Source organism: Octopus sinensis, linkage group LG19 (genome assembly GCF_006345805.1).
Source record: "Octopus sinensis linkage group LG19, ASM634580v1, whole genome shotgun sequence".
NCBI lineage: Eukaryota > Metazoa > Mollusca > Cephalopoda > Octopoda > Octopodidae > Octopus > Octopus sinensis.
The window spans coordinates 14387037-14400486 of record NC_043015.1 but is presented as its reverse complement, the minus strand read 5'-3'; the positions used below and the strand labels follow the sequence as shown (position 1 = coordinate 14400486).

Genomic DNA, 13450 nt, shown 5'->3' with positions numbered 1-13450 from the left:
AAGGACATCCAGTTGTAGAAAACATACCAAAAACTTGGTATAGTATTCTGATTTGCCACTTCCTGTCAAATCATCCAGCACATGCCAGTATGAAACATAGATGTTAAATGATGATGATGATGATGATGATTTCCATGCTGGCAGGTGTCAGAAGGTTTGACAGTATCTGACAAACTGCAGGATTGCGTCAGGTAACTATCTCAGTTTTGGCATAGTTCCTACAGCTGGATGCCCTTCCTAATGTCAACCACTTTATATGATAGAGAGAGACGAGCACAGGTATTTTGTTATAGAGGCAATCAATACATGGCTACTCTGCATTATGTGAGGGCGGGCAAGAGTAACTTGATGCGAGATAAAGATGGTGGTGACAGGGTGCCAGAGTGTACTTTCGAGGCACAATAAGGTGAGTGGAAGGGAGGATATAGACTGTGGATCAAGAGGAAAGGAAATTTGGGGTAATTTCATAAAAGTGTGGGGAGGAGAGTGACAAATGGTTAGAAATTGAGGTTGAGGTAGATGTAATGATAAAGTAAGTATTAAGTATTGTGTAAGTGTTTATTGTATTTACATCTAGAAATTTGCTTTATCTTTTCAGGTTAATGGAGAGATTTCTCATTGATGGATAGTATCCTTTTATTAAAAACTTACCACATATTTTCTGCTAACACGGATTTTTTTTTTTTAACATGCAATTATTTTCATCTTACTCTGTGGTTAGCATTTGCCAATGCATTAACAAAACACTCAGTCACTGCTAGTTTATATATATATGTGTGTATATATGTGTACATATATATATATATATATATATATATACATAGATACATACACACACACACACACACACATATATATATATATATACACATATTTATATATGAATATATACATTTATTTATATCTATGTGTGTGTATTTTAGTGTCTGTGTTTGTCCCCATCCATTGCTTGACAACTGGTATTGGTGTGTTTACATTCCTGTAACTTAGTGGTTTGGCAAAAGAGACCAACCAAATAAGTATCTGGTGTAAAAAAGAATGAGCCTTGGGTTGATTCATTTGACTAAAAATTCTTCAAGATTGTGCCCCAGCATGGCCACAGTGTCATGACTGAAACAAGTAAAAGAGAAAAGGTAAATGGCTTCAATGAATCATAAAAAAAATTCTTCAGCCTTCAAAAGTATCCCTGCATTTATTTTCACTGAATAGAATGATTGTTAAGTGATATGAATGAAACTTTTAATTGGATAATTATTGCAGAACCAATCATCATATTTGCTTCATATAAATGATGTAAATATCTTCCATTTAAAAATATAAAATATGCCAAATTAAATAAATAAAGCCTGTTGTTTCTGCTGTTCAAAACGATCCCTTCATTTATGAAGCTGTTTAGAACAGTTTTCACTGCACTTATAGCTTAAATCATTTTAAGATACAAATTTGTTTCATTGCATCAATGTAAGCAAGACCTGACATGTTGCTTTGTGGATACTTTAAATGCATTTGATGCTTACATGACTAGATCCATAGTCATTATCATAATATACTTCTGTATTAGTTTTCAAGTACAGCTGAAGGAACATATAAAATTAGACAATGAAATGACCTTCTGTAAGACTTCAAAATTTGTTCATGTCATGAATAATTTTTCTAGAGAAGAAAAGTTATTGATTAATTATTTCATTTAGGTTACTGTGCAGATCCACTTGACATGACCTACATTACATATGTCTGTTCCTATTGATTTTAATTCATTCACGTCTGTTTACCAAACAGAACAAAACGAAATACAAATATATATATATATATATATATATATATATATATATATATATATATATTCTTCTTTTACTTGTTTCAGTTATTTGACTGTGGCCATGCTGGAGCACCACCTTTAGTCGAACAAATCGACCCCAGGACTTATTCTTTGTAAGCCCTAGTACTTATTCTATCAGTCTCTTTTGCCAAACCACTAAGTGACGGGGACATAAGTACACCAACATCGATTGTCAAGTGATGGTGGGTGGGTGGACATACACGGACACAAATAATAAACACACTCACACATATATACAACGGACTTCTTTCAGTTTCTGTCTATCAAATCCACTCACAAGGCTTTGGTCAGCCTGAGGCTCTAGTAGAAGACATCCCTTATATATATTTCTTTGATACTGCCTTAAATCTATGACACCTTAAAATATTATTTTCATAAAATAATGTTTGTTTCTTTAAAGCATTCTTTTCTGTTGGGTTTGCTTTTAAATAGGTAGTAATGAGTACTTCCTTCAAGTTAAAAGAAACCCAATATATTTCTACATAGTGTGTGAAGTTGCATGGTCAAGTGGTTTGAGTGTTGCACTCACAATTGCAAGATTGTGGTTTCAATCCCAAGACCAACAGTGCATTATGTTCTTGAGTGAAACACTTCATTTCATTTTGCTCCAGTCCACTCAGCCGTAAATGGTTAACCCTATGATGGACTGGTTCAGAAGGAATATTGGTCTGCTTGCATAGCCAGGCATCATTCGAATGCTACAACCATGCAAGCAAATGCATTGTGACCAGTGATTTATAATAACATCCGATAGTCTGGTCAATACAATGAGAATGTGTTTGTAAATGAAACCTGAAATAAATTTGTTATTATCCTTTATATACACTTAGCAAACCACAACAATCGTCCACATATGCCTTGACTACATTTAACCACAAAATGAAAGTAAATGGACAAAAGGTTTCAGTAGGTGAGTAAAAAGGACATAAAATCATTTGAAGAGAAAATGCTTTAGGAAATAAATAGAATCAGAATATCATAATATTCTTATCACAAAAGATGTTGACTGCTGACTGAGGAGTGATAATGGAATGGGATTTACTAGGAGGATGAGGGGCTCTATCTTTTATCTGATAGCTCATTTTCATCAACATCTAGTTGAGGGGTGAAAAACCTACCTGTTTGATGTTCATGGTGCATCATCTTTTTATGCAGCTCAGTGTAATAACTGAGCTCATTATAAACTTTTCTTATAATTTTTATGCTACATTTATGATTAAGATTGTTAGCTACAAAAACTTAAGATTTCTCTTTACAACAGCCAACACTGTAGCAGTATTCCTTGCAGTCAATTTAAGTGGAGTTTGTGAGATTTCTGTATTCTTAGTTTCTTTATGGGGCACTAGCAAATCAACCACATTCTCCAATATGACTTCATCAAATCCTACATCATTTGCAAATGTTGCATTATTTTACCAAATTTGATGTTGGCTTATACTTTGACAGTTGCAGCCAAGCCATATATTTTAAAGAGTACCATTCAAATTCGAGGGTTTCATTTCATCTATTATGTTGAATTTCTTTTAGTACTCTCTAACTGTAGGATTATCCTTCCTGTCAATTTCTTTCATAAGTTACTTGAAAGTTCTTCTATAAAATATTCTTTGAAGTTAGCTATCACACCGTGATACATTGACTGGAGCAAAGAAATTGTATTCTTGGTGATATATTCTACCCTCACATTATCACAAAGCTCATTTAAGTTTACCAAATGGCTTGGTGCTTTGTCTAAACGGTGCAATGCTTTGATCAAAATATTGTATCTGGCACAGTGCCTTTCTACAGCAGGACGAAAGATGTTGCTCTTTGAAAAAGCTCTTAGTCATTCATCTATGCCTTCTTATTTGAACACCAAATCAGAGGTAAATTTGTATAACCTTTGAAAGCTCTTGGGTTTTTTTGAGTGATATGCAAGGAGGCATTTTAATTTCATATTTGCAGGGCTATTTTCTTCCAGATGAAATTTTAGATTCTTGAGAAATCAAAGTTCTGGCTGGCATGCACTTCCAGAAAAGGGCAGTCATATCAATGTATTCTTGCCTGGGTGTATAGCCTTGTTTACCAATCATTTGTTAAATGATTGTTGGCCAGGATAATTAAAAAGTGGCTTCTGTGTAAGCACCAGTAGTTTCACCTGTCTATTTCTGTAAATTGTCATATGTACTTTTGGATCTTTTAAATTACCATTATGCTTATTGGCACTTTACATTGAATATGATTTTCAATTCATTCAGTTAAGAGCCACTTCATTTTAAGCATCACATTAGATCATCATCATCATTGTGTAATGTCTGCTTTCCATGCTGGCATGGGTTGGACTGTTTGGCATAGAGCTGGCTAGCTGAGAGCTGTCCAGACTCCAACTGTCTGATGTAGCATGGTTTCTATGGCTGGATGCCCTTCCTAACACTTAGTAGAGTGTGCTGAGTGCTTTTTATGTGCCACATTACTGCCTTCAATTGCATTTGATGGGTTCATTCCAAACATCTTGCATTGTAGGTAAATTAAATAATAGCAGCAGCAATGGATGAATATGGAGTTAAAAATTAACACCAAGAAAGAACTGTTTTGTGAGAGCAAAAGATTTGTTGTCTTATTCTTTTGAACGAAAGAGTGGAAATGATGAAATGAAAAGGTGGGAGGAAGTACCGTGTGATTTCAGTTAGTTGATGGGTATCCAAGTTCATAGGTACTTTGCCCCCTACACTGCTGACTTAAGCTATTAAAATGTCACATTCTACCCCCCCTCTCTCTCTCTCACACAGACACACTCCATTGTCCTGTTCCTACAACATATGTAGCTACAGATATTGCTATCATGCTGACACTTATTGTTATTGCTAATTGGTTATTCAAATATTAGTGGGTTAGTGGTGGTGGTGGTGTTGTATTGGGTCTTGGTGGCAGCAGTAGTCATATTACTCTTGTTAATTATATTGTTGTTACTGTTTAGTCTCAAGCCAGTCCTCATTGATCTAACATTGTTCAGATCTTTTCAGTTTCCATGCCATTGTTGGGTTGGTATTTTCTCTAATCATTGTCAGATACCATTCTGTTGCATTTAATATAATTTTTTTTTTGCATGTTTACAATTGTCATTTCACGGTTATAGGAGTGTTAATTATTGCTAATTTCATTTAACATAAGTTATCAAAAGTTATTGATATTCCACTTCATTTGTTGTAGATTTCTGGGATACTGCAGGTCAAGAAAGATTCAGTACCTTACACAGATCATATTACCATCAGGCACATGCTTGTATCATGGTAAGTTTGATTCAACTGTTGCTCACATGAGTATTTAGTTTATACAGGGCCTAACAAGAATGGTATGGAGTATTAATCTGAAACATTTATCTTTGCATTATGTTACTTACCTAAGCCCTTCAAATGACATCTTTTCCACAGTTCTTTACACTGGGCCGTCTTTTCTGCTTTTCTCCAGTTGGATCCCTGCTTTAACAGTTCTGCCTCAATAATCCCTTGTCCAGCTATTTTTAGGGTGTCCTCTCATATGTTTCCTGAAGGGAAGGCTTTCCTCTCTCAGGTCTTGTTGGTTTTAAATTGCCATTGCTACTCTGTAACTTTGCTTTTGTTTTCCAAGGTGGGGTGTTGGCCCTATGCAAACTCATTTTCACCTCTGGAAAGTGGTGATCCATATTTATTTGTGCTCTATCATTTGACCTGGCAAACATGGGTGGTTTTACCTAGGGCTCATACTCTGCTGGTATAGCCCTCAGGGTCATTGAGGTACACAAGTTGCCACATGGCACCAAGGACTGCATTAAATTACTCTAATGAAAAACTCATGAGGTTTTCTGACTGTTTCCCTTTTCTATTTGCAATATCTAGCATTGTTAGAATCTTCCAACCACTAGCAATTCAATCATCTCTAGTTCTGCGTTCAAGACAGTTTGTGAAAACTCATATCATTCATCTGTACACAATTCTGGTCTCTCTCTCACTTACCCTTTACAGACACTTCCAGTACAGAGGCTGAAGCATCTGTCAGTTAGTGTTCTCATATATTTGGTATGTGACTAACACATCAGTTCCTGAAATACTATGGTACTTATTAATTTCAAATCTAACTTTTATTTAGCTATCAGTCCCTATGTCCCTTTGGACAATCTGATCTCTGTCTAATCAAAACAATTCACCTCACATTAACCTACTACACACTTTCAGCAGCTCAAGCCCTGCATTTCATGTCAGCTAATTCAGTTAATATTCTGTTCTTTTGCCAAAAATCCTCTCTAATTCAGCAGATGTTCTTTACTACTTACCCCTTCAGAGACAGTTTAGCAGGGGACTGGAACTTTCTGCTGATTTAGCATGAAATCTCCTGACCCCTCAACTCAAACAAAGATCTTTTAGGTGGGCCCCTATCTTTACCAAATCATTCAACTTTTCTCTTTTCTGTAACTTTGAAATCAAATGACACAAGCTCAATCTCTAAGAAACCAACCTTTCTCACCCAGCAACTACTGACCTGTTAGTGTTACTTACTTTCAGCATTTCAAAGGGGATATAATTGGTCCTCAGTGACTAGTTATATTAATTTCAGTTGTTTCATCTCCACTGTAACTTCTCGTATAACTTTTGTAAGACTCCAACTACTTTTTACTACAAAACTGTAGTACTTTTTCACACTTGAGAAATTTTGTGAAAGTAATGTTGTTACCCTTGACATTAGCAGAGCATTTGACTAAAAACAATATGAATAAATAATCATTATATTTGACAGAATAATCTGAATGCTAAACGGTTAAATAATACTGCCTTAGCTAGATACCTCTAAAAGGACTAAACAATAAGTTCTCTTTAGTAGGATGGCCTATAGAATCTATATGCACTGCTCCATCTTCTCGCAACGAAAATGGTTATTTGCTCATTAGAGTATGTATTACTTTCCTTAGGTGTTTGATGCGACTAGAAAAATAACGTATAAAAATCTGAGCAAATGGCTGAATGAGTTGCAAGAACATCGTCCTAATATTCCATGTTTATGCGCTGCCAACAAAATTGATGGTAAGTAAAGTATTATCTGCCTCAGCTTTTATATTATTCACTCACTGACATAGGTGAGCCTGTGGCAGTAGGGACCTCTAGTGTTCTCGGCCCTGGACCATATCCCTGCTCACCACTATCAGCATGAAGATGGCTGTCCGCAAGTGTGAGCCCTGTGAATCAGAGTGGTTGTTCTGGCTCATCTCCCTCACAATCCTCTGGGGCAATACCTTTTCTATTTTGTCTCCTAGGACCACGAGATGGTCTAACCCACATAATTTACGCATTTTTTTTACAAAAATAAACTTTAGTGGTGCATAAATTATATGAGTAGATCATTGCCAAAATTCTTTTAGAAATTATTTTTGTTGAAAAAAGATGTACAAAATGTAAACATTTGTAGCAGAAGTTGACCCATTTAATGTCAGAATAAGTTTATACAGAAAAAATAATGGCTTAAATATAATGAAGTTGACTTTTATTTATGCTGGACAGTATTATGCTTACTTTTTCTGTAAATTTGCTAAAACCATTAAATGGTTGACTACTTTTTGAAGTCCGATGATCATGCGGGTATCATGGTCTGGGCCATATTTTATATTGCCTGGAGTTTCTACCTATCGTAATGTGATATGGATATTCCTGACTGAAAAAAATGTAATGATATGGATAATCTTGATTGTATGGTTTTATTTTTGTCTGTTTATTACTAGGCACAGTTTTATGTTTGTTGTACTGTTTACACCAATTTCAAACATTGGCTTCATTAACATTAAAATGCCTTCTGGGAGCTTTATTGCCATGTTCAAATGTATATTCAACATATTTAATTTCTCCTTCGCAGTAAACGATTTATAAGTTCTGCCCATACTGACAATAATGGTAATGACAAACTTTTAAGTTTACTTGACATTTTATAAGTGTGAAAGGGATTAAAATTTCGATACACTGTATCAAAGGTTCTGACAAGAATTGGCAGAAAAGAATTCTGTTTACATAATTAGTTTGATCGGTCACCATCCTCTGTCATTTGAGTAAAGTGTCATCCAAGCTGATGTTTATTGGTAATTAAACTTAATTTGCAACACCTGTGCGTATTTATCAACTTTGTTTTTGTTGGTAACTCTTATCAACAACTTTTCTTGTGATAGTGATTTGAGAAGACATACAGTAGTATGCTAAAGATCGGACATAATCTCTTGTGGGAAAGAAATGTAAAGTAAAGTTTATTATAGGTGCAGGAGTGGCTGTGTGGTAAGTAGCTTGCTTGCCAACCACATGGTTCTGGGTTCAGTCCCACTGTGTGGCACCTTGGGTAAGTGTCTTCTACTATAGCCTTGGGCCAACCAAAGCCTTGTGAGTGGATTTGGTAGATGGAAACTGAAAGAAGCCTGTCGTATATATGTATGTATATATGTATGTGTGTGTATATGTTTGTGTGTCTGTATTTGTCCCCCAAACATCACTTGACAACTGATGGTAGTGTGTTTACGTCCCCGTAACTTAGCAGTTTGGCAAAAGAGACTGATAGAATAAGTACTGGGCTTACAAAGAATATAGGATGGATTTGCTCGACTAAAGGCGGTGCTCCAGCATGGCCACAGTCAAATGACTGAAACAAGTAAAAGAGTAAAAATAAAGTATAAACAACACAAACACTTTTAATGTGATACCTGTTAAACAGAAATTATTTTTATTTAATGAAAGTTTAATTAAATCTAATCATAAGTGAGGGAAATTATGCTAAATACAACTAAATTGAAAACCTTTTTTTCCCTGCTACATCGGTAATTCTGAAAACTTTTGGGTGCAAATTTTATATGAGTAGAAGCTTTTTTTAACAAATTTTATCCTGAAAATCACCTGCATAAATTACACAGGTACACAAATTACATGGGTTTTTACAGTATGTATTTCTTAATAATAATGTTATAAGAGATAATTTGATGCTCTACTAAACGAAACTTGACATGTTATTTTTTACAACTAAAATAACCTCGGCAACTAGGTTGGTTCGCACAATTTTGAGTTCATTTATGGACAATATTTTGATTTGCTTCTAATGTATCACTTTTGTCTGATGTTTCACACATGCATAGAATTCTACTCAGATAAGCATTTATGAAAATGTACACAAATATTGTATTAAAATACCCCCCCCCCAAAAAAAAATTGCATTAAAAAAACATCAATTTTTCCATATGTTATGAGGAAATACAGCCTCATTCTCTCTCTCACGAGGTCAAGAATATGCACTCCCAGTGTTTAGGGTTAGGTTATGCTAAAAACAGGTGGTGTGCATATACTTTACCTCTGCCTATTTATGTACGTGTATATCAAAGATAATGTGTGTGTGTGTGAGAGAGAGAGTGAGTGTGTGCCACTTGCACATACATGCAAAAAATTTCATACATCACAACACACCTTCACTCACTCTCTCTCTATCACTCCCTCTCACACACACCCGTCCATTTCATATACATATACATCGTACACTTTCTCCTCTCACTTCAGAACAAATGTCGTCTTTTCACTTTATCCTCTCTTTCAATTTCTGCTCTCTTCAAAGTATACAGAAATTAACAAACGATCATATGATTCCATATATGTTGAGTTGACAACTTTGCTTCTTCAAATGAAAGACTACCATAAAATAACTTCCTTTGACATGCACACATGCATACATACACTCTAGGTAAAACTTCTGTGTGAAATATGCTAATTCTTGCAGTATGCATGTGCAAATTTGCAGTTCAAACCCAATTGAAATGATCTTTTTCTATTGTGTAATTTGTGTTGTGTTGAGCGTATTTAAAAACCTGATCTTTGATATAAACTTAAAAGGAAGTTTTCCCAGAAATCCTGTCCTTTACCTCTTCTTTCTAACATATCTGAGGTAACATTTCTGTCCCCCACCTTATTTTTTTTCCTAAATTTCTTCCAATTCCTATGTTTGCGATACTGGAGATTAGGATTTCACTCACGAAAAACATTCTCAATATTTTAATTTTCTCCCTCTCCACACCAAATTAATTTTTTACTTTTTTCAAATTTTTATTCTTGGTAATCCATGGAGAAAAAACAGAGAGTACGAATCTTTAAGAATTTCATCTATCACCTCACCACTTTCAAAAAGCTACACACTCCCAATGTTTCACTTTTATCTTTTTGGAAAGCAGGGAAGTTTCTTCACAAATAATGTCACTTACCTGTCGTTTTTAGCATGTCAAGTTTTCTGGTGGTGGTCTGGTATTTTTTAAGTCTACTATTTCCATAGAATTCTATGCATGTGGGAAACATCAGACAAAGTGAAAGATTGGGAGATTTTAGCTTTTTGAAAGCTGGTAGGTAATGAGGTGAGGGAAGGGGCATTGAGTGTTTATTTAAGAAAAATTAAATTATTAAGAAATTGCAGTGGGGATAGAGGGAAATTAAAATTTTGAAAAAGTGATTTCTGGACAAAATTGTATTAACCTCCTTTTATACTATTAAACAATACATAGTTTCTGATCCTTCTTCAGAACACAAAGCACTTTCATGCAAACCCATGCAAATTGTACCCTCACCCTTCACTATTAAACAAAAAGTAAATTCCATTGTTCCATTAACTATATATTAGCTGTACTGATTCTGTCCATAAGAAAGGAGTGAATAATACATATTTCCTGACTACCCACAAGGGGCTAAACTCAGAGAGGACAAACAAGGACAGACAAACGGATTAAGTCGATTATATCGACCCCAGTGCGTAACTGGTACTTATTTAATCAACCCTGAAAGGATGAAAGGCAAAGTCGACCTCGGCGGAATTTGAACACAGAACGTAGCGGCAGACGAAATATCGCTGAATATTTCGCCCGGTGTGCTAACGTTTCTGCCAGCTCGCCGCCTTAGGAGTGAATAATACAATGTGCTTGTGGGTCATAACACCCTGGCAATGCTGGGATGCATTGTTAATTTATTCTAATAGTCAATTCATGTTGCCTATGCATGTTTCAATTTATTACTTAAATCCATATTTATGCAATTAAATTGCATTATGAATTTATAAAAGCAAACACCTTCATCAAGGACAAACATTGACTGCTATCTTTTGCCAGAAAGAAAAATGGTGGAATCAGGCTCAAACTTTGAGCACATGAGCACAGTGGTACCAACTATAAGCACATATGCACAGAAGGCTATGGGACAATAATTAAGATATGTTATTGTGGATAATTTTTGACTTCCCTTCATGTGTATATATATATATATATATATATACATACATACACATACACGAGAAGGTGCTGAAAAGTCCTAACTTTAAGGATGTTGTGAAAAGCCTGACTGGAGGCCTAACCTTCTGGGTTCTTTTACAGGGTTTAGAAAAACTGAAGGACTGCTGCAGAAAAACTGTAGGACTGCTGAGAGGGGAATATGTTGAAAAAAATCATAATTAACTCATCCACCTGTATTTTCTTTTACCCAAAGCCAGGAACTTTTCAGCATCCCATCATACATTGATAACTCATTATTGATAACTTTATCTGCTTTGAGTTTCACTGTTCCTAAAAAAGAATTATTAAACATTTTCTTAACACCTTGCTTCCTTGTGCATGGATACATTAAAACTCTGGTGTCTGGCAACTGACTTGGTTGACATCCACAAGATTATCCAACATCTTTCTGACAACAAATTTGGGGACCCTTTTGAATTCCATATGTCTAACACTTGTGGGCATGTTTACAAAATCAAAAAACAACACATCACCCATGATTTTCAGAAACATCTTTTCCCGCTCAGAATTGTTGAAGCATGGAATAAATTACATACATCAGTTGTTTGCTGTTGGGACACCACATCCTTCAAAACTTCCATGTTTCCTGAAATTCACCAATAGTACACCCCATGATGTGCACCTCACATTTCTTTTTTTCTTTAAAGGCTTTTTCAATGTTCACTTCCTGTGCATATTCTGTGCACTGTTCATGCAGCTCTTCTTGCTCTTTTTGATGAGTTGTGCATCTGAGTCTATCTATCTATCCGCTCAGTCGAAGTCGACTCTCAGTCACTCGTTGGATCAGTGTCCTCCAGTCAGTTCTATCCTGGGCCGCTTCTTTCAGATTGGCTATGTCCGTTCCGGTATCACTCTTGATGGTGTCAAGCCAGCGGGTTCTTGGTCGGCCTCTTCCTTCTCTTGCCACTGACCATTCCGAGCATGATGTCCTTCTCCAGGGATTTTCTCCGCATAATATGACCGAAATATGCCAATCTATGCTTGGTGATCCTAGCTTCTAGCGACATTTTTGACCTGATCTGAGTACTGTATATAATAAGTTCATTACTATTTAATATCATGAAAAATGAAGGAAAATGGGTGGCAAGAATTTTAAGTTCTCCCAAATATTCTCAACAACACTAAGACTAAGAACAATAAAGTTCTTATTGTGGATCAGCATGAGAGTTTTCAGAAAGAATATCACTTACATATCAAAGTGTGTTTTTTTTTCATGTCAAAACTATAATCTATACCGACTTAATTTTCTACATAAGTCTATATTCCTCAGTGGTTGGTTTTGCTTCAAGATGTTGATTGCATTTCAGTTGAATTAGAATCATCTTTTTGTTGAGCTGTTCTTCATATTTATGTAATGAAGTGTGGTGGGTTGATAGGAAAAGGGAGGTGGTTTAGTAAGAATTAACCATGGATAGTTGTTTTATATTTTACTTCTTTCAGTCATTGGATTGTCGCCATGCTGAGGTACCACCTTGAAGAATTTTAGTCAAACTTACCAACTTATTATTTTTAGTAAAGCTTGGCACTTGTTCAGTTGGTCTCTTTTGCCAAATTACTAAGTTACAGGGATGTAAACATACCATCACCAGTTCTTAGGTGGTGGTGAGGAACAAACCCACAAAGAAAAAACATACATAGATATATACATATATGACTGGCTTCTTTCAAGTTCTGTCTCCTAAATTCACTCACAAGGCTTTGGTCAGCTTGAAGCTATAGAAGACACTTGCCCAAGTTGCCATGCAGTGAGACTGAACCTGGAATCTTGTAGTTGGGCACCAAACTTTTACCACACAGCTACGCTTGTACCTGTAAATGGAAAAATAGGCTGAATATTTTCACGTTATGAAAATATGCAGTTGTGTCCCTTTGTATGTCAAGTTTAAAACTTGCTGGAATGAACTTAACATTTTCTCTTCCCTCCTCCTCTCTCGCCGTCACCACTTCCGCTATCACCACATTCTTCACCGCTCTTCTTCTCCCCCCTCTCCTCCTTTGTTATTTCTCTTCTTCCATATTCTCTATCTCCACCCTGCCTTAGCCTCTCCACCTCTTTCACCTCTCCCAGTTGCTCCACCTTCCCACCATTTCTCCCTCCTCCACTTCCAGTCTCCCCTCCCCTCATTCAACTCCTCCCCCTTACCCACCTCCATTTGTGTGTGTGTACTTTATATATACATATGACAGCCTTTCAGTCTCTTGTCTATTTATTCCACTCACAGTATATATGCTTTGGGCTGTAGTAGAAGACAATGAGCCAAACAGTAGGAATGAACCAGAAACAATATGATTGGGAGGTTATATATGTGTGTGTGAGTGTG

At 35.8% G+C, this 13450-nt stretch overlaps 1 protein-coding gene across 2 annotated transcripts in view; it reads left to right on the top strand.

The window, feature by feature from the left end:
* Nucleotides 1–13450, top strand: part of LOC115222193 (rab-like protein 2A) — a 129275-nt gene that overhangs the window by 10074 nt on the left and 105751 nt on the right. For both annotated transcript variants that reach the window (XM_036511235.1, XM_029792344.2), the window contains exons 2-5: nucleotides 599–628; nucleotides 2671–2750; nucleotides 5027–5106; nucleotides 6759–6870. In XM_036511235.1, coding sequence (XP_036367128.1) covers nucleotides 599–628; nucleotides 2671–2750; nucleotides 5027–5106; nucleotides 6759–6870 — 302 coding nt within the window. The remainder of the gene's footprint in view (nucleotides 1–598; nucleotides 629–2670; nucleotides 2751–5026; nucleotides 5107–6758; nucleotides 6871–13450) is intronic.